The sequence below is a fragment of the Perca flavescens genome, chromosome 4, assembly GCF_004354835.1.
Source record: "Perca flavescens isolate YP-PL-M2 chromosome 4, PFLA_1.0, whole genome shotgun sequence".
Lineage (NCBI taxonomy): Eukaryota > Metazoa > Chordata > Actinopteri > Perciformes > Percidae > Perca > Perca flavescens.
This window is the reverse complement of record NC_041334.1, coordinates 7189907-7210751: the sequence shown is the minus strand read 5'-3', so window position 1 is coordinate 7210751 and position 20845 is coordinate 7189907. Positions and strand designations below refer to the sequence as shown.

The window sequence follows — 20845 nt, the reverse complement described above, 5'->3', positions numbered from 1 at the left end:
CTACAGGGTGTGGTTTGTGGTGTTTAAAAATCCCTTGTTTCAAGGCTGACTGCTCACTTTTTATCCACCATTTTTAGCTGTTCTGGTAGCTAGCTTGTTTCCCGTTTTTTTTCAACAAAAGGCCAGCTGGAGTTTCACTTTTTAATTCTTCTAGGTGCAAGCAAAGAGGAATTGTTTTTCAGCCATGTCTTTCCACGCATTTGGACAACAATCTGGATCATCTTTTGTTGAAGAAGGTGAGACATCTAGAATAGGACCCACTACATTTGGTTTGAGCCTAGCCCACCGTGAAGAGTTATGTGGGGATGCGAAGAGCCTAATACTGGAACAACAGGCAGTTTGAGTCAGGCTCCCAGAAAGAAGCGATTCCGTTCGGAGATCTTTCCTACAAGCATGACTGAGTCATGTACATCTGATCTGGAATATGTTGGTGTCAAGCGGATACAGTTATTCAATTCGCTACAATGCTGGATACGTGACATTAGCTGTTTACACTAGTGTTGCTGTGGAACTATCTAGCAAAGCCAAAACATCCTGTACAATCTCTGTGAAAGACTGGGGCCTTTTTCGTGATGTCGTCTGTCCGGATCTTGACAATCCGGGCTTACCTGAGCTGGTGTATGTGTCTCAATGGGATAGTCGCAATGGCTCCAGTATCTATCGTGTGGAAGCAGACCGTTTCACTAGACCTACAGAGGATTTTATTTTCCTTAGCTTGTGCAGTGAAAGGGAGAAGTTAGTTGCTGCCCGTGGTCATGAAGAATGGAAGTTAAAACCGTATCCTGTATCTAACGAGGAATACAACAAATGGTTTAAAAATGTGTTCTTTATACAATGGTGTGACTGGGAGATTTTGAAGAAACAGTTTGATACCATCGACTATGTCATCAGAAGAGACAAAATAAGGAGTTCTTATGAGAACATAAGAAAAAGATTGATATTTGGGAACACTGACCAACAGTCTCTACCCCTGCCACGGAACCTCTATAGACCTAAAATCATCAGACACAAAGACTAGCAAAATGGTGGGTCTATTTTTAATGTGCTAATTATTTGCCCAAAATAGTTAAAATGATTTTATTTTTATTTATTTTTTTTGCTACTGTGATTGTAATGTGTTATTTTTTTCTTCCCAGAGGATCTGGAGTGGTTTCATTCGACCCCCACAGGTACGCCTCCTAACACCCCTGGGCTATTTGCACCCCTAAAGGCATCCGGATCTCCTCAATCCCTTTCATCATCGTCATCATCGCCACCTCTATCGCCGGAACACTTCCTACCATCCCCACCTACACCTCCCCTGCCACCATCTCTATTGTTTGGGGCACTTCCCCCTCAGACATGTGCATATCAAACAACCCCCTCAACATATGATGCATTACAACAGGGAGGTGTTGCTGATTGTTCGGACACAGGCGCCTGATCAGACGGATGGGGTGGTGTCATCTTTGTTTATAGATAGCGTTAAAACAGCGTCTCTACATCTTCTTAACATTGTTCTTTACAAGTATTTGGAAGAGCTTTGTTTGGGCTGTCAGATCAATCATCCAAGCCAGAATCAGCATGCCTGTTTAGAGGGGCTACCAGAACACTTCTACACTGTCCACTTTGAACAGCTTATGAAAAGACTCCTTACTGATAAATTCATTGGTGTAGTGCAACGTTTTCTGTCCTTGAAACATCTCACAGCTGATGAGGGTAGAATCAGGGAGTATCCGAAACAGTTTTGTACGAGTTGAAAACGGCTGAAGATGTTACGACTAAAATCAGTGCTATGTATGACTCTATGATAGGGGACGGCGTTGTCAAAATAGCGAAATTAGAGATTGGGGACTATTGGCGCGATTTATATGCAAAAAAAAAAAAACTAACAGTGTGAAAATATGGGGAATTGTTTAGGTGTAATGTATAACCATATCAGTGAGCGATATCACGTATCGCATTTATCTGGTATTTTAGATCATGCCATTGCTAATAATGTGAGCGACGTTGAAAAATACCAATGTAAGAGTGCTGATGTAGATCGTACAGTTGTGAGTAGGTTAGAAAAACTGATGGTGATTGTAAGAAGACAACATAATACCCCTCCTTGGGAGGATCTGTTGCAGATGTTATTATCAATGTTAATGACACGTGAGAGTATAGTGGAAACATTTTGTGACGTCATAGCCAACATTACACGCAATTTTAAGATGCTGAACGTTTATCACCTACTTACTATGTATACAATGCTTGTAGATACAGTGAGTTTGTATGTGCAAGAAAAACAGTATACTGATGTCTTGCAGGATTTGCAAAAACTGAATATATTCATAATCCGTAAAAGCGATGTATCCGTATTAGCCAATATGCTATCTATGATAGAATGAGTTTCACTGTCTTCATAACTGTACTATGTATGGATGTGTGAGAGTGTTTTTAAAAAAAAAATAAAAAATAAAAAGAATTACATAACTCTAATGTGTTCACTTGTGTTTTAAATGAATCATGGAGAAGGTTATGCACAAAATATACTATGATCCGTCCCACCCAGGAGGGTTGGGAGGTGTACACAGGCTTCGTGATTCCGTCAAAGAATGTACTGGCTTGTCTCCAACTATCCCCACGGTTAAAAAGTTTCTGCTGAGGCAGGATGCGTATACACACTGCGCTCCTGCATTGAAACACTTCCCAAGAAACAGAGTGATTGTTAATGGTATCGACAAGCAATTCCAAGCTGATTTGGTCGATATGTCTGAATATTCATCGGAAAACGATAATGTGCACTATTTATTGACATGTATTGATGTGTTTTCTAAATATGCCTGGGTAATATGTCTTAAAAACAAATCGGGTCCTATTGTGACAAGTGCCTTTAAGGAAATATTGGAACAAGGACGCATACCCAAGCTCCAAACAGATGCTGGAAAAGAATTTTATAATAAGGTTTTTCAAAAATTGATGACACAGTATAAAATTCACCATTTTTTCCACATCGAATGAAATAAAATCAAGTGTGGTTGAACGTTTCAATAGGACTTTCAAAACCAGAATGTGGAGATATTTAACGGCTGTTAACTCACGCCGTTATATTGAGGTAGTACAAGATATGGTTGCTGCTTACAACGCTGCATACCATAGGTCAATAAAAATGGCTCCGTCCTCCGTATGTAAAGACAATGAGAAAACTGTCTTTAACACTCTGTACAAACTGAAACCACATGGAACAGTGCTGTTTAAATTTCAGATGGGGACACCGTTAGGATATCAAAGCACAGAGGCATTTTTCGTAAAGGTTACCAACAGACCTTTACAGATGAGTTTTTACAATATCAAAACGTATAGGTAGAACTCCTCCTGTTTATATACTGAAAGACAATAGCGGGGAGCCTGTGACAGGTACCTTTTTACGAAGCAGAGTTACAGGCTGTAATTGTAGACAAAAACAAAGTGTTTAAAATTGAGAAAGTGCTGGCTCGAAAGAAAACAGGCCGTAAAAAGCTTGTACTTGTGAAATGGCTAGGATGGCCTGATAAATTCAATTCATGGATCTCTGAAAAAAAGACATGGTTGATGTAAGATAAAAGAGAGGGTCAGTCTTGTAATATTAATCATTGTGGTTTGTTAGTGAAAGGTGTTGGAGCTATGAATAAGAACGGATTTTTGTTACGCTACCTAGTAATGCCTCACAATTAGTTTATCCAAATAATAAGATTTGGCAATTCAGAACAAAACTGGCTAAACCGATCATATTACAAACACCGTATGAAGTTGGTCTTATTGAAATTCAATACCCCAGGATCTGGAATAGTTTCACTGAGAACGATGCCAAGATTGATTTCATCGACAAAACGAAAATGTACAACAAGACAAGGCTAACAGTTGGTTCTTATAATACAATCGCCAGCATTGTTAATGAATATAATATGAAATGTGCTGCTAACACAGCCTAGCCCACATAACTATGAGCCACAACCCTATCACTAATAAGATTCTTTTCACGGGAGGAGACGGATGGAATATTGTGTTTAGGGGGCGTCTGGCCGAAATTCTTGGGTTCATTCCAGACTCTGTGTTCGAAATTCACATTGGCCCTCATTTAAAATGTTCAGCTCCACACCCGGCCGACATCCATGGGGGTCGTTATAATATATTTATTTATAGTGACATTGTGGACTATCAGCTAGTCGGTGATAGTCATGTACCCCTGCTCCGTTGTATAAATATCTCTGATGAGAGCAAACGTATGCCCACTCTAAGTTACGACAGTCCTCACTACACATCGTTGTCACGCTCGACTATTACTGATATTCAGATAGAACTACGAGGGCGATCAGAACCAACACATCCCTTTCTCATACGGAAAAGTAATTGTCAAACTACATTTTAGACCTGTGAAACATCATTAAAATGATGAGGAAAGCGTACACAGCCGATGATGGAAGATATATGCACTATTACATGAATCAAGCTGGTGGAGAGTTGCCGGGTTTCATAGGTGCCAGCACACAATATGGGCATGGATTAGGGGGATATTCAGAAATTTATTTGAATGGCTGTTCCACTTTTAAAAAGGGGTTTAATATAGCCAAACCCCATCTAAAAAACAGCAGCAAGTGGTTTTATTGGCGATGTTGTGACTAATGTCAGGAACGCCGTGGCATCCAGACAACAGGGCAATGGGCTCATGGTGTACAGGCATAAAGCATTAAAAAGAAGCCCGCCAGGATGTGGGCGTATCCGGACTGTGAACAAAAAGCATAAAAACACCACCAAAAAACGAAGAATTCTCAAAAAAAGCATCTGTCAGTAGGCGCAGAGCTCGAAACGACGCTCTCTGTCCCTGACAAAAGACATATTTTAATTTTACAGAATCAATCATGGCGTTTATTCATAATCAGTCCGAAGAGTGTGTGAAGACCGAATTGGACCTGTTTACAGTACCGTACACACAAACATCTATCGAAAAATCTACATTTGTAGAAATCCCACCAATGTCAGCTCTAACGGACGGAGGTCCTATTGAATTTTTCATTTCGGCTAGCGGGGAGGATTATCTCGACCTTAACGATTCATACTTGTATACACGTGTAAGGATTACAAACCCTGATGGCACATTGTTGGCTAACGCAGCCGATGTAGGTTTTATAAACTATCCTGGATGCAGTCTTTTTCACAAGTAGATATAATGTTGGGTGATAGACTGATCACACAGTCTTCAAATACGTATCCTTATCGATCCGTTATAGAATGTCTTCTGAATTATGGAAAGGACACATTGGCTACGCAATTTAGCACAGGGCTATTTTGTAAGGACACAGCGGGCAAAATGGATGAGACCTCTATCACAGGCGATAATTTGGGGTTGACACAAAGGGGTGAATACACATCCGAAAGCCGTATTGTTGAATTAATAGCACCAGTACACGCAGATTTTTTTTTCAAGAAAAATTGTTGCTAAATGGTGTGGACATGTCTCTGAAATTCATACGTTCAAAAGATGACTTTGCACTAATGACCCCTGGAAATGTCCAATTCGCTGTGAAAATAATGTCTGCTAGTCTATTTGTCAAGAAAATATCAGTGGCACCAACTGTTAGACTAGCTCATAGTAGGGCCCTACAGCATACTAATGCAAAATATGCTATTGACAGAGTAGCTCTAAAAACCTTCTCAATACCTACAGGCACTGCGTGTTTGCAACCAAGAAAACCTATTCATAGGACAGATTCCTAAATTTGTAGTCATAGCTTTTCGTAGATAATGAAGCATACACTGGGTCGTATGCCCATAACCCCTTTAATTTTGGAAACTATAATACAGAATTTATTAGCCTTTATGCCGATGGACAGCCTCACCCAGCCCGTCCTTTTCAGCCCCTTTTTCAAAGAGGGCAATATGTACGGGAATATTATCAACTGGTTGAATCAACAGGACGCCATTTAAAAGACAGGTCACTAGCCATAACACGAGAGGATTTTGGGGCTGGTTATACTCTATTTTGTTTTAATTTGGAACCTGACGGTGGGGGCTCAGGAAATGTTTCACTGATTAAGAACAGTAACGTTCGCTTGGAAGTTCGGTTCAGAAATCCACTTCCTAGGACTGTGACCCTTATCTGCTATTCAGTTTTTGACTCTGTAATCGAAATATCTAACAGGCGGCAAGTCCTATTGGATCACTACTAAAGATGAATACAATAGAACTCACCAGCGTCCTCAGAAAAAGAATGAATAGAGACACAAATTTCTTAGGAGTAATACCATGCGATCATCTCCCAAAAACAGTTGTTTGTAAATTACCCGCCATGCTCGTTGTAAATACACAGCCCAGTAATATGCCGGGTGAACACTGGCTAGGTATTTACATTACAGAGAACAAGCATGGTTTGTTCTTTGATAGCTTTGGACATCCACCTACCTTTTTCCGCAGGAAATTGGCAATTTCCTCTTAAAGAACTGTGTGGAGATGTACCATTCAGCAATCCAAGTGCAAAATAATTATTCTACAACATGTGGCCAGCACTGCGTCTTCTTTTTATGTCATATTCAGAAAAAGATTCCTTATACAAAAGTATTGAGCATGTATGGCACTAATCTTGTATGCAACGATACAATGGTCAGCCATTTTGTTAGCAGTATACACCCGTTGTGTGTCACGATCAGAAATTTAAATGTGTACAATGTTCATGTTCCACCTATAGGTAGAAATTGTGTAATGATGTTTCTTTTCAAAAATAAAGAATGTGGAATATACTATTATTATAATGCCTTAATTTTTTTTTTTTTTTTTTTTTTTTTTTTTTTTTTTTTAAAACAAATTATACAGAAAAAAAAATGCATTCAACAGATAAAATTAATGTAAAACATTCATTTAATGTCACCTGTTTACATACAACACAGCATTTTCACGTAGTCGAATAAAGCCAAACACATGAATAGAAAATTTATGTAAAACACATTCATTTTATGTCACATGTTTACATACAACACTGACTTTTCATATAGTTGAATAAAGAAAACACACCTCAAATAGAAAACACACCCTCAATAGAATAAAAACAAAAACAAAATGAATGAAAACACATCAAATAGAAAACACCCCTCTCAATAGAATAAAAACAAAATAAAAATAGGTTTTTAAAAAAAGTAAAATATAAAGTAGTGTAATAATAGAAATAGGTTTTTAAAAAAAAGTAAAATATAAAGTAGTGTAATAATAGAAATAGGTTTTTAAAAAAGTAAAATATAAAGTAGTGTAATAATAGAAATAGGTTTTTAAAAAAAAAAGTAAAATATAAAGTAGTGTAATAATAGAAATAGGTTTAAAAAAAAGTAAAAAAAAAGTAAAAATAATAGGTTTTTTTAAAAAAGTAAAATTAATAATAGAAATAGGTTTTTAAAAAAGTAAAATATAAAGTAGTGTAATAATAGAAATAGGTTTTTAAAAAAAGTAAAATATAAAGTAGTGTAATAATAGAAATAGGTTTTTAAAAAAAAAAAAAAAATATAAAGTAGTGTAATAATAGAAATAGGTTTTTAAAAAAAAAAAGTAAAATATAAAGTAGTGTAATAATAGAAATAGGTTTTTAAAAAAAGTAAAATAGAAAATAATAAAAATATGTTTAAAAAAAAAAAATAAAGTAGTGTAATAGAAAATATAAAAGATTAAAAACTAGACCAGCGAGTCTTAGCAATGGGTGGTGTAATACTAAATGTTCTAGGAGTACTAGTTGCTCGTAAAGCAGATGGTGTACCATGTGTAAATACAGGGGCCATTCTTATTGCTCTAGGAGTGCGAGGGGTTCGTGGAACAATCATAGGCGTTTGTGTATTAGTTTCAGATGATGCAACAGTTTTAAAAGCCTCAATAGAACAGCGTACCCTCGTGTTTGGGATTACGGAGAGTGGCACATTTAAGCTAGCTAACGTTTTTTAAAAATATGTTCCACCCTTTTGGTCTAGAGTGTTCTGGAACATTATTATGGGTTGTGACACTTTTCAGCAGATCATACAGATGACTTCCAGGCACATTCTTATTTTCAACAACTATTTCCCCTTGATTTGTCCAAGATAACTGGTCATTGTGTCGGGATAATGAAGCCAATATGTATTCTGCATTTCTTTTATTTCTTATAGGCATATGTTTCAACACTTCTGTCTTTAACATATTTTCTTCTTCATCTTTTGAATCATCCTTTGAATCAACTTCAGGTATTGATAATGTAATCACACTTTTCTCGCGTTCACCCTGTTTTATCATGACTAAGTACCGCTGTAGAATACTGGAATATCTTTTAGCTTTTTCATATACATCAATGTCAGGCTGTTTCAATATATCACTCATGGCTCGGTCCAATTCACTTTGTACAGACTGTCGCAGAGATACATTTGAGGAGTCCGTTGTTTGAGGAGGTTGTAATGCCACTAATTGATTTTGTGGAACCAAAAACATTTTCTGCGTGTGTTCCATCTCAATTCCTGTTGATAAGACTTGCTATGAATGGGATAGCGGCACCCAGGAGAGGGAGTAGAAACCCACCTGTTTGATTGATTGTCTTTTTTTTTAAATGTTTAACTTTTTATCAGCTATTAGTCTAATAACTTTCTTCTTCTTCTTTAACAGTTTGTACTGATTATTAGACAGTGGTATGTGGCCTCTTAGGACGTTCAAAGCTATTTCACAAAGCGCATTGATAAAGTCTGGACTAGCGTAGCTCACAATGACACCTCTCGCTCTGGGTGGCGCCTTATGTAGCATGTCTAACAATGTAAAATTCCTCTCCATTCGACTTGACATTATTACACCTTTTTCTAGGAACATATACAACCTGCTGTGGGGATATCAGAGCTGTTCTGAGTCTTAAAATATCGGGGGTTGTGGATTTATAATCTATCAATAGATAGCCAAAGGTGTAACTAGTGGCGTCTTTAAAAGCCTCTAAAAAATATTTAGAATTTCCGGGGAACATTTGCCGTGCCAGCAAGCTTATTTGATGTTGATCTCTAGCATTTTTGAAAATAATCATATAGTTGGTGTTCAAACTGATTATACGACTAGCTTTACCTTGAATAAACAGATTCTGCACTAAATATATACAACTAAGGCGTCGGTGATGGACATACTGTGTGAAAACTTTTTGAACTTCCAAATTATCACAGGCTTGATTCATTAAATCGTCTATAATGAGCAAATTATTCTTAGTAGTAGGCAAGAGTGCCTCGTCGCAGAAACGATTCGGGAGACCTTGTACAAAATTTATATTCACCGTTTTAAGCAATTGATCGTATATTGGTTGCCAGCATGAATAGATGTATACTATGTTATCAATTTTTGTGAAATAACAGAGGACATGTTTTCAATAATGTCTTTGACAAAATATGTTTTTCCACAATTCGAAGGACCACTGATAACGAGGCTAAAAGGGTGTTGAAGCCTACCATCAAATCCTGAAACATCCCTAGTAGCCATAAGGGACGGTTGTATAGTCTTGGAGCACACGTCGTTTGTTGTAAACAACCTGTACTTTCCTTGTCAAGGTGTCGTTTTTGAGATGGAACTGTTTTTGTCGCGCTTTATTGTGAATGCTGTTGTGGTCAGGCGGCTAGGATGCTGCTGGTTGGTCACAAAGGATTGAACAAGACCAATTAACGATTCATGTGTAACCACTTTGGCATTTGAGGCATTAAGGGTCACACCCTTGCATTTAACTTGTGTATTTCCTTGAGCAGTCCTATAAGCATAGCATTTAGGACCCCCGGAAACAAACTCCGTTATATAATCTTCGTTAGGAGCCCCACAGACTTGGCGCTATTTAGTTCATCCGTTAAATCGCCAAGATAAGGCCCTAGAGGGGGATCCACTCGCCGTCTCTGCTTGTGAACAAAATGCTGTCAGTATCCACATATAAAATACGTTCCTGCAGTTTATCCAACAAATCATATAGCTCCATGCGGCGTAGGCGGTGGTCATGGCTCCTATAAAAACATTCACATCTTTTACTCTGGATGCTTCACCATCTGTGTATCTCCACTGGACAATCGCTACTTCTGGTGAGATGAATGAGAACTGGCGAACATCAAAAGTGTCGCTGAACATGAGCTGTGTGAAGCGGGATGGTTCCGTTATGAGCTCAGCAGTAGTCATATTATTTCGCATGGCGAATTTTCCCCAAAGACTATTCAGAAGCAGTTTATTTGTATGCCTGACAGCTTTGTTAAAACATATCTTGGCGGATCAAGGCGAATGCCTTCATGTGCATAATAGTCATCTATGTACTTTTGTTTTTCGTCTTCCGTCTTGATATGTCCAGGGTATCCTGAAGCTTCCTGCTTACGTTTAAGAAATGTTTTAACATAGGCATTAAAAAGCTGATCAGTTTTTTCTGGGAAATGCCAAACTTCAGCAATGGAAACAATCTTGTACCCTTTCTCTACGGCTTTCTGTAATTCAAACGTCACCCAAACGCCAGACAACCACCGTTCTTGATCGTTATGTGTGCAAGGTGTTGTTTGATTCATCTGAACAGCACACGCTGCACATAGGGGGAACATCAGTTTACCGTTACAGTGGTAGGGCAACACAGGGTGATACAGGCCTCTGGGGGGTGCTACTGTACATTTCACAATGCCAAAGTATGCGTTTATGTCATCAAAATCCTTGTGTATTATTTGGGGTGTCCTATTGGATAATCTCTTTTGGACTGAACAGTTGGGTACAAACTTGTGAAATCATAGTATCTGATCTTTTCATCATTTTCTACCTTGTGGTACAGCTTCATTGCATTTGTGCGGCCTCAAAGAGGGATTCTCGTGGATTGAGGCGCCCTGGTTTTCATATGTTAACATGAACTCCTTAACGTCAGGGTTAGTGTCCACAGCCTGTCTCCAATCACATTCCCACATCACCACAACTTTCAGCTGATGCTTATTTTTAGAACAGCCACTCTGTTATGGAACTCCGAGCGCAGCTCACCCTGTGTTTTTTTTTTGTTTTTGGCGAGAGGATTGACTTCACCTGGCGCATAGCACTTATCACAGCCGTGAAAGAAGCAGCCATTAAATTCATAACACGTGTGTGTGTCTTCACAATAGCCATCTACAAAGAACTGACCGAATGACTTTTCACCTCTGTTCAGAGCATGTTGTATGTCAAGGCCCTCTCTGTCTGCAACATACTCAAGCCACTGTATTGAAACATCAGAACATGTCTTGTTTTGCCTAATGTAGGCACCTTCGTATGTCAGAGCAACAGTGTCTTTGGGAAGGAACAGCGTTTTAAATACACCCATACACGAGGAAGCCAATGTAGCGTATGCAAACGGGTCTAGGCCTGTGCACTCGTGGAAGGCCTCTCTGTATATTTTGCATGCTTTAATCAAAACCGTTACATCGTTAACACAATAGCTGTGCATCTCTTTTCGAAAGTCAAAAGGGGTGTCGCGGACCGTGTCGTACCACTCCATGAACGTTTTCTTAGAGGTGTCACTCATAGCATCATAACCATATAGAGCTGGTGCAGGATACGGTCCAATATAATTCTCATTCTCTCGCTTGTTAAATTCATGGGGAAGAATCCTTTGAGAAGATCTGAGAACCCCATTGCTGCGGAGTTTTAGACAGAGCCATAGGGATAAAACTGAGCGAATCGATCCAACGTTGATTGAAAGTAGAATCGATCATCAGAAGCACCCTAGAGAACCGCGCATAGTAATAGTTGGACAAAGTTTCTGACTCACCAGATACTCTAAAACTATATAACTGTCAAAACCTGAAGCATTGTGTGCTATAAAAGTATAGCCTTTGTATTTCTCCTGTCTGTAGTTCTGAATGAATGATGCGACGCAATTTGTTGTTTCGTAGCAGTTTTTTTTTGACCGTCCATATCCATAATGCATACAAAATTAGCTTCATGCGCCCACATTGATAACGTGTTTTGAAATCGTAAAAGAGATACTTATCACTACTTTCTTTGCGTTCTACGGGTTGTATATAGCAAGAGTGCTTAGTAGCACCTAAAGGCTCTCTACAATGTAGGCATTTAGGTTTTTACAGCTGTGTGGATTTTTTCGACACACGATATGTTGCGTGACAGGACTCTTAATATTTGTTTGTATTGCACGGTATAAGCCCGTGTTTCCCATCGGGTTTTTATGGTTTTCAAAACACTGTTGCGATTTGCATATCGTCTACAGTCTCTGCATTTAATGGTCTTGTCAGGTATACAAGCAGTGTAACACACATTACAATCCCAACTACAACGGTGCCCCAGAGGGTTCTGGTAGGTCTTGTAACACCCTCATAAACGTAAGGCGCCCCAAAAAAAAGCCGTTTTATTTACGATGAGATAATAATGCTCGTCATGCAAATACAACCACGCTGTTTTCACATCGGGTTTGTCGTGCGTTTTGAAGATTGTGGGTTTTTTACATCCAGCTACATGATGGAATATCACAATTTTCATTTTCAAATGTTTCTGAAATCTGTCAACATCAGAGAACGAAACTTTATGTGTGTAGTCAAAACCCAAATCACTATGCAGCTGCTTGGCATAATTCATCTTCTCATCATGCGACAATCTGCTGTTTACATAATGTGCCAGGCAGAGAAAAGCAGAGATTGTCGTTACCAGCGTTATTCTTGGGATTATACAAAGCATTACCTTTTTCTGACAATATTTGATCGTAACCAATGCTTCCTAGTTTTCGACGTCCCCCACCATTCCCTCCCGACATATTGCGCGCTATTGTCACAATTAATTCTAAAGAGTCTTCGGTCAGTGAATTATCGTTACTCTGTATCGCCTGTGCTACTTGCTCCAGAAATGTGTCTGTGTTATAGCCATCGCTTGAATTCAACATTGTTTGGATAGGGACATCTACGGCGGGACCACTTAACTCAACATTTAAAACACTGTCCTGTGTTGCATTACCCAACGCCCTCTCTATTAAACCTGTTAGGGTGCTATACACCCTTTCAGGAACACTACCAATATCCGTCAAATCAATATTTCGCAAGTCAACATCTTGACGAAATTCAGCAGCATTAAAAAGGGGTATCTGTCTGGATGCTATTTCAGATGTTACCTTAGAAACCCGCCCCGCACCACACTGCACACTACCCTGAGGATTTTCTGAGGGTGATGGAGGGGGTCTATAAGCGCTTGTGGACGGTTGGGGACCAGTCTGCTCATCTGTACAAGATCGTTTTGAGGGCTGAACACTCGGAAAACATGATGGTCTCTTATTACTCTGATCTATGCCTGTGGGGTCTGTATTTGATGATTGTATAGAGTCTGTATTGGCCTGTGTATTGCTGGAATATACGCTTGAAGGACCATTATGTGACAACTGTGCAGGAGCAGGTCTATCTGATGTGTGTGTTTTCTCACTGTTGCTTTCACTAGGTCTAGCGAGGCATAGTTCGGGCCCATGCTTCGAATATTTTTGCATGCATTGCACACAATCGTGCAAAATCCTGAGGATTGTTTACTGCTCTTGTGTAATCGTCCTTGCACGGCCATTCTAGTTCCTCATCAATACGAGCATCACACTCCCCTAGGGGTTCAGATTTTTTTGTTTTTTTGGGTGGGGATGACATTTTTTTTTTTTATTTTTTTTTTATTTTGCACAAACTATAGACTGTTTTAACACTTTTTTACTGCGGGGTCATATTCATTGTGTTTTTAAGGCATACTATCATAGGATCAAGCATTGAATTGAGAGAGCTGACATGAGAGGCAATAGCTGTACCAAAGCCTGTGACCATATCAACCAAATGCGTGTTAGCTCTGGCCTGAATGGCTAGCGCAGTTCCAAAGTCTGTGACCAAACCGGTCAATTGTGTGTTAGCTGTTTGCAAGACATCTAATTTATTCATAAGACCATTGTTTTGTTTTCGTAATTCGGCTAATTCTGATTGTATTTGTTTATAAGGGTCAGCGACTGCAATACTCAAAAAACTCTGCACTCTGAAGTAATGTTAACTGCTCAGGACCTCCTAGTGCCCCACCTTGTTCAAACCGATTGTTAGTAATATAATTAGGTACTGCTTGCTTATCAAGGAATGGAACGTTAACCTCTAATACATTTACAGGAGTGGTTATGGCGTTATTAGCGCTGTTACACTTTTTATCTGCCACAGTTATAACAGAGGTGTGTGGTATACAGCTGACATAATCGGTGCCTTCCTCGGTGCTATAGATACAGTTAAAGAGGTATTCACCTACATTATATTCAGGGGCCTCCTGCAAAGCAGCCTGACACGGTTGGTGGGGTGTAAGCTGTGTTGCTGTTAGTCCAGTGTCTTCAGACTCTTCTCCCGTAGCTCCCCGATTTGTCTGACGTGATGTAGGGACGGGTGCTGTTAGCTCTGTGTCTTCAGACCCTTCGCCTGTAGCTTCACGATTTGTTTGGCGTGATGTAGGGGCTGTCGCTGTTAGTCCGGTGTCTTCGGATACTTCGCCTACTTCTATGGCATGGATTGTCTAGAGGTATAACAAAATATTTTTGGTTAAATAAAGACACACACAAGCACACACACACACACACAAGCACACACAAGCACACACACACACACCTCATCAGATGTCTTTTGTTCCCTCTCAATGGTGACACTTGGTGGCTGGTAGGGCGTTGGTGTACTAGACGACGACCAATGCAAGGACTCTTCAGGTGCCTTTTGTAAAGGGGAATCCTTTTGTTCCCTCTCAATGGAGACACTTGGTGGCTGGTAGGGCGTTGGTGTACTAGACGACGACCGATGCAAGGACTCCAAGTCTTTGCTTGCCGTTAGCTGCTAAAACAAAGGAAAAAGCCTTTTTAACAATATATACATTTTATTTAAAAATCTTTTATAACACAATGTAAATATATTCTGCTAGCTACAAATGCGTTTCTCACCTCTGCAGTGGTGTTAGGAACACCCGATACAGTGTCTGGGTAAGGCGTGTCTGGAACAAAGGAAGGGCTTCTCCTTTTGGGCGGGAGACCGGTCGTGTATGGCTTCACAGGCTGGAATTAGCATTAGATTAGAAAAAAATCTTTTTTTTTTTTTTTTTAAATACAACACGCTATTTTACTGCTTTCCTTTTAAACTCACCTCAATAAATTGCTTCTTAGGCTTACGATGGCGAACGTTAGGCGTAGCAGCTTTCACAGAGAGGGGCATAGAAGCACATGGTCTTTCAACAGGATTGATTTCAGCCACATGGGAGAGCGAGTAGCCCTCGCCCTTGCGGATCCTTTGTTCAGGGGCTGATTGTCTAGACAAAGAATATATATATATATATATATATATATATTAGATGGCTACAAACACAGTGATAAATTAAACAGTAATAAATATTACATACTGAAAGAGATAAATAAACCGTAAATACCTGTTTGCTGTGTTCTTATTCCTTATTAGAGTGGCCTTTGGTTTAATGTTCTGGCGTGTTGGGGTCTGTAGGAATGGGCTACACGGAGCTTTTTTAAAAACAAAAACAAAATGAATGAAAACACAGTACTAAATCAATTAATGCTGTAGTGTATAATATATTTATAAGTTTTTTACCTTGTGGTTTAATAGTTTCGTCAACTAACACAGCCACGTTATCCCAGCTCTTTGCACGATCACCTAATGATGCAAACTACATTATAACACAAAAAAAAAAACGTTTTTAAGTCACAAATGTCTGAATGAATTAAATACCTTACAATAAGCTTCTTTTTTTTTTTTTTAAATATACTCACCAAATGCAGCCATTGCTGTAGAACCGAATCCTCTTTCTTCAGAGGACTTTGTTGAGAAAACGAGGGAAAGTTTTAGCTAGCCACGTAGCTACAAAATGCAGGTAAAAAAGTGAGCAGACCCCGTCTTGAAACAAGGGGTTTTAAACACCACAAACCAAACCCCTTTATGACGATTTAACACTCACAACAAAAGACCCCACATTTACAAGCTAGCTACTGGTCTAACACGACTTTTTTTTTTTTTTTTTTAACACTAGCGTCATGTGGTACAACCCCCAGCATTACGAACACACAATCAAAGTTTTAGCTAATTCATGAATGACTGAATGAATTAAATAGCTTTGAACATTCTTAAACACAAGCTTTACTTACCACTTGTAGGTAGCGATGAAAAAACTAATCTGCGTTGCTTGCACCAAGAAGAATTAAAAAGTGAAACTCCAGAGGGCTTTTTGATGTGGAAAAAACGTGGAAACAAGCTAGTTACCAGACTAGCTAAAAAAACATCTAAAAAAAGGGCTAAATAGCAGTAAACAAAAGGCTAAAGAGGGCACTGCTGAGAAACGATCCCTAGTTGTTTTTCACCAAAACATAAGACAAACTCCAGATGGCCTTTTGTTGCGGAAAAACGCAACGTGGTAAAAAGGGTGCTACAGGTACTATGAAATCTGTGAGAATACGCCTCCGCTCAAGTGCACCAGACCCCTGTAGTGGTGAAGCGGCCGCCCACACTACATACGTCACCACGTTCGCGAAATGCACTCCCATATTCGACCACTAGATGGCGATCGCGGTGTGACGACGTTCGACCGCGACGTCATTACGTTCGCGGTATGCGCGCAACAACCGACGATTAGATGCAATACCACATTCGGCCACTAGATGGCGATCGCGAGTACCAACGGGCACCCGCGACGTTACATGCACGCTCATATGACCAGATTACAGGGTGGGTTTGCGCGTGCATGTGATGACGTCACACATGCACGCGCAAACCCACCACCTTTATACTACTGACATGTATTATAAAGATTTATTATTTTGATTGATTCTTGAGTTCTGTACACCTCAACAACTGTGCATGCATGTCCACCTGAAGGATTTATTCTTCTATGCGCTATATTTAAAGATTTAGTGGCTAACTTTTTTATAATAACGTCTGCTACATTCAAGGCATTGCCAAATGAGTTGCTACAAAGCTAATTAAGACTATTTGCACCGCAAAACTCTCTTTGTATTTCTCAGCCTGGCTGTGTTAAGAAATTGGTGTCGTCTGGCGACTTTCGCAATAATTACCTCTTCTGAAGAGTCCATCATGTTTTTTTAATCCTCTGTGTCCTCCTTGGCTACATAAACTGTGTGACGGAGGGGTGGGGTGAAATTAAGATAATTTGAACTTCCAAAAGACAACAGAGAAAAAGTGAAGCAGCAGAAAGCAAATGAGTTTAGCGTCTCTGATTTTTCCACACCTGTGTTCTTTTTCCTGGATACTGCATGGTCTCTGGCTGTAGCTTTTCCTGGTGTTTCCTCTAAGTGCTTATGCACATTCATCATGCTGCTCTGTGTTTATATTACCAGACTGCATTTACAGAGTCAAAGAATAAGTGGGAGAGAAACTCAGTGAGATGCTAATATTTATCTGTACAGACAACACAAGTTTGTGTTGGAATCCTGCTCAGATACCACAAAGGCACAAAGGACACAGATGGAATGAGTTCTCCTTGGTCAGCCCCTGACTTTGAGACTGTCAAACAAGACCAGAATATTCAGTGTTTCTGATTCAGAATGAGGGCGTTAGAACTGTTTAAATGCATGTCTGAGACCACTACAGTTTCAAACCACAGGAAATGATTTCGCCACCATGAACGAAGAATGACGCTCCACACTGTTGAGAATTTGCACAAGTTCCTGAATGTTTTGCCATCATTACATCACATCATATTTACATAATAGTTTGGTGGGAAAAAAAGGTTGTGCAAAGAAATGAATAAGGGAAATATTTTTGTTCTGCCTTCAGTCTCACCAGAAACCACTTATGGCTTGTGTAAACTTCAATGGGCCAGGGGAATGTTGGCCTTGTAAAGTATATCCTCATTGTGTTAAATATTCCTGTTTATAGCAAGATTGTGGTCTGATTTGCAAGCCAGATTCAAGCCAGAGCCAGAGTCATTATTCCTAACAAGACAGGCAGAGCATTTCAAAAAAGTCATTAGGTAATATCCTCCCAGGGCACAGATTTCAACCAGCTTCATGCTGTTGGCCTTGACTTCCTGTTGCATTGTGCTGCATCATTAGAACGGAGGCGGACAGGATGCTTAACTTCATTAAGGATGCAGTTCCAAAGAATCCTAACAATGGATGAATTCTGACCTTTTCCAGTAATTATACAGGAGTAGTTTTCAGGTACAGATATTCATCTAAACGATACAAGACGTAGCTCGTGAGCAACGGCTGCACCTTTTCCTGAAATGATGAGTATGAAAAGTAGCTGATTTCTTTGTTGTAGCTGCTTAATTTGTTGTGAATTTTCATAATAACCTTGAAAAGGAACGATAATACACAGTGTAATTTTGCTATATGAATATGTTACCAATTAAATACTTACCGGTTTCTACTGGTACTTAAATGTAGGTACAGTGGAGCTTTGGGAAAAGCTCTGGAAACTCAGATGGAGGGGTTATTGAAGAACATATAACTGATTGATTCATCCTGAAGGTAAGCTTCCAGTAGATACTTATTAAGACATTTTGTTGGATATGTTTGTTTGTATTTGTATGTTTCATGTTAAAGCAATAAATTGCTTCATTATTTCAATTTCCAATCTCCCGTTTTTCTTTTTTGATGTTGTGATCCTACACTCCTAGACCGAGGCGTAACAGAACTGCTTACTGCGATTTTATTGGGACCTGATTCATAAAATTAATTTACACTGTAAATCACAAAAGTGCCAAAGTGTTAAAGAACTAAAAAAAAAAAAAAAAAAAAAAAATCAGACTAATGTAGCTCAGCGCAAATTCTTTCAGGAAGACCTAACAAATAATCAGTTCTCTCCCTAAAGCGAATCAGTGCTGGAGACGTTCAACTTTCTGATAAGCCAATCAGAATCGGCCACGGATTCCATAGGCCAATCACAGCGTCACAACACTGCTTTAAAATCTGCTTCTCTCCCTGTGCTATCAGCTGTCATTTCAGGAAAGGTGTCCATCCCTCCTCCTCCCCTTCCACTTCCTGTCATAGTGATTCTCCGGCCGTCACTCCAGTGCCTCCTCGGTCTGGTCTTCCGGCCCTTCTCAGCCGCCACCGGTCTCTGGATTCCATCGGGGGGTTACATCATGGTTCCCTGCCCCTGTATTAAATGTATTAATATAACGATGGAGTTCAATCTCCAATACTCTGTACAGCTACATGCTCTTGTAAATTAAACCTTTTGCATATCTGCAAACAAGTCTCTCCTGATTGAATTGCTATTGCAACTAAAATAACATGATATAAGGAACAAGACTCACGATTATCACATATTAAGTATTACAGAGGTACAAAGATTTCTCAAGAAGACAGGCACAGACAGGCTTCAGCTTCCTGAAATTCTGTCAGTAGGTTGTGAAATTAGCACAGGGCAGACAAATATCTCCTGCACAGCTGAGCAGCCACAGAATTCACCATTCTCCTCTGCAGAGCAGATTCTGCTTCTTCAAACAAGATATTTTGATAGCAGGTTAGCAAACCTCCAAAACAATCTTAAATAATTAATGCAGTTGCATTTTACACTTACAGGGCTCCAGGCTGCGACCAAATGGTCGACCATTTTTTGAGATAGTGCTAGTATTCTATTACAACTACTCGCGCATGTGGGACATGCACATTTTATGACTTTTATGAACACAACAACAACAGAGCGTGAAAAATAAAGATGTGATTTCTTGTCTTTTATGTAGCTTTAAACTTGGGAGCTGCTGGCTTTGACAAGGTCTCATTCTCTAACAGATTTGTGTTGAGATCTACAGGATTTCTAAAAAAAATATCTTAAAACACGTGTGATGTTTTGAACATGCAGAAAGAAACAATACAGGAGAATAATAATTTTCCTTTAAATAAATAAAGACATTTTCACCATAAATTGTTGCATAAATCTTCACCAGAGTGCAGGAAATTTAGTGTTTGACGCTCAAAATGTCATGGCGGACGACTCCCAAACATCCTGTTACAATGTGTGTCCCCCAATGTTGAAACTAAACCTACGCCCTTGCCATAGACAGCCTGGATGAAACACTGAAGGAAACATTTGGGATAATGAAGCACATAACTAAACAAAATATATACTCACCTAAAGGATTATTAGGAACACCCTACTAATACCGTGTTTGACCCCCTTCGCCTTCAGAACTGCCTTAATTCTTTGTGTCATTGATTCAACAAGGTGCTGGAAGCATTCTTTAGAAATGTTGGCCCATATTAATAGGATAGCATCTTGCAGTTGATGGAGATTTGTGGGATGCACATCCAGGGCAGCTCCCGTTCGACCACATCCCAAAGATGTTCTGTTGGGTTGAGATCTGGTAAATGTGGGGGACATTTTAGTACAGTGAACTCATTGTCATGTTCAAGAAACCAATTTGAAAAGTTTGAGCTTTGTGAAATGGTGCATTATCCTGCTGGAAGTAGCCATCAGAGGATGGGTACATGGTGGTCATAAAGGGATGGAAATGGTCAGGTAGGCTGTGGCATTTAAACGATGCCCAATTGGTACTAAGGTGCCTAAAGTGTGCCAAGAAAACATTCCCCACACCATTACATCACCACCACCAGCCTGCACAGTGGTAACAAGGCATGACGGATCCATGTTCTCATTCTGTTTAGGCCAAATTCTGACTCTACCATCTGAATTTCTCAACAGAAATCGAGACTCATCAGAGCAGGCAAAATTTTTACAGTCTTCAACTGTCCAGTTTTGGATGTTTTTTCTTTTTCAGGCCATTCTTTCTAATCCCTAGAAATGGTTGTGGGTGAGAATCCCAGTAACTGAGCAGATTGGGAAATACTCAAACAAGCCCGTCTGGCACCAACAACCATGCCACGCTAAAAGTTGCTTAGATCACCTTTCGTTCCCATTCTGACATTCAGTTTGGAGTTCAG

The 20845-nt window shown here is 39.5% G+C and overlaps 1 protein-coding gene across 1 annotated transcript; it reads right to left on the bottom strand.

Annotated features, from left to right (window-relative positions):
* Positions 1–13905: 13905 nt before the first annotated feature.
* Positions 13906–16485, bottom strand: LOC114553531 (mucin-5AC-like). The gene is made up of 8 exons (XM_028574737.1): positions 16085–16485; positions 15713–15758; positions 15534–15596; positions 15358–15445; positions 15078–15240; positions 14879–14989; positions 14556–14774; positions 13906–14463 (listed from the first exon to the last, which is right to left on the bottom strand). Exons 2-8 carry the CDS (start codon positions 15723–15725, stop codon positions 13915–13917), a joined length of 1206 nt encoding a protein of 401 aa, XP_028430538.1. The 5' UTR covers positions 15726–15758; positions 16085–16485; the 3' UTR covers positions 13906–13914.
* Between the last annotated feature and the right edge of the window lie 4360 nt (positions 16486–20845).

What these genes read in the sequence shown, in the direction of transcription:
- LOC114553531 (XM_028574737.1), bottom strand. An exon ending in CGAAACTATTAAACCACAAG is followed by an intron (nt 15,446 to 15,533) that starts GTAAAAAACTTA and finishes TTTTTAAAAAAG; the next exon opens with CTCCGTGTAGCCCATTCCTA. An exon ending in AACAAAAGACATCTGATGAG is followed by an intron (nt 14,464 to 14,555) that starts GTGTGTGTGTGT and finishes TTATACCTCTAG; the next exon opens with ACAATCCATGCCATAGAAGT.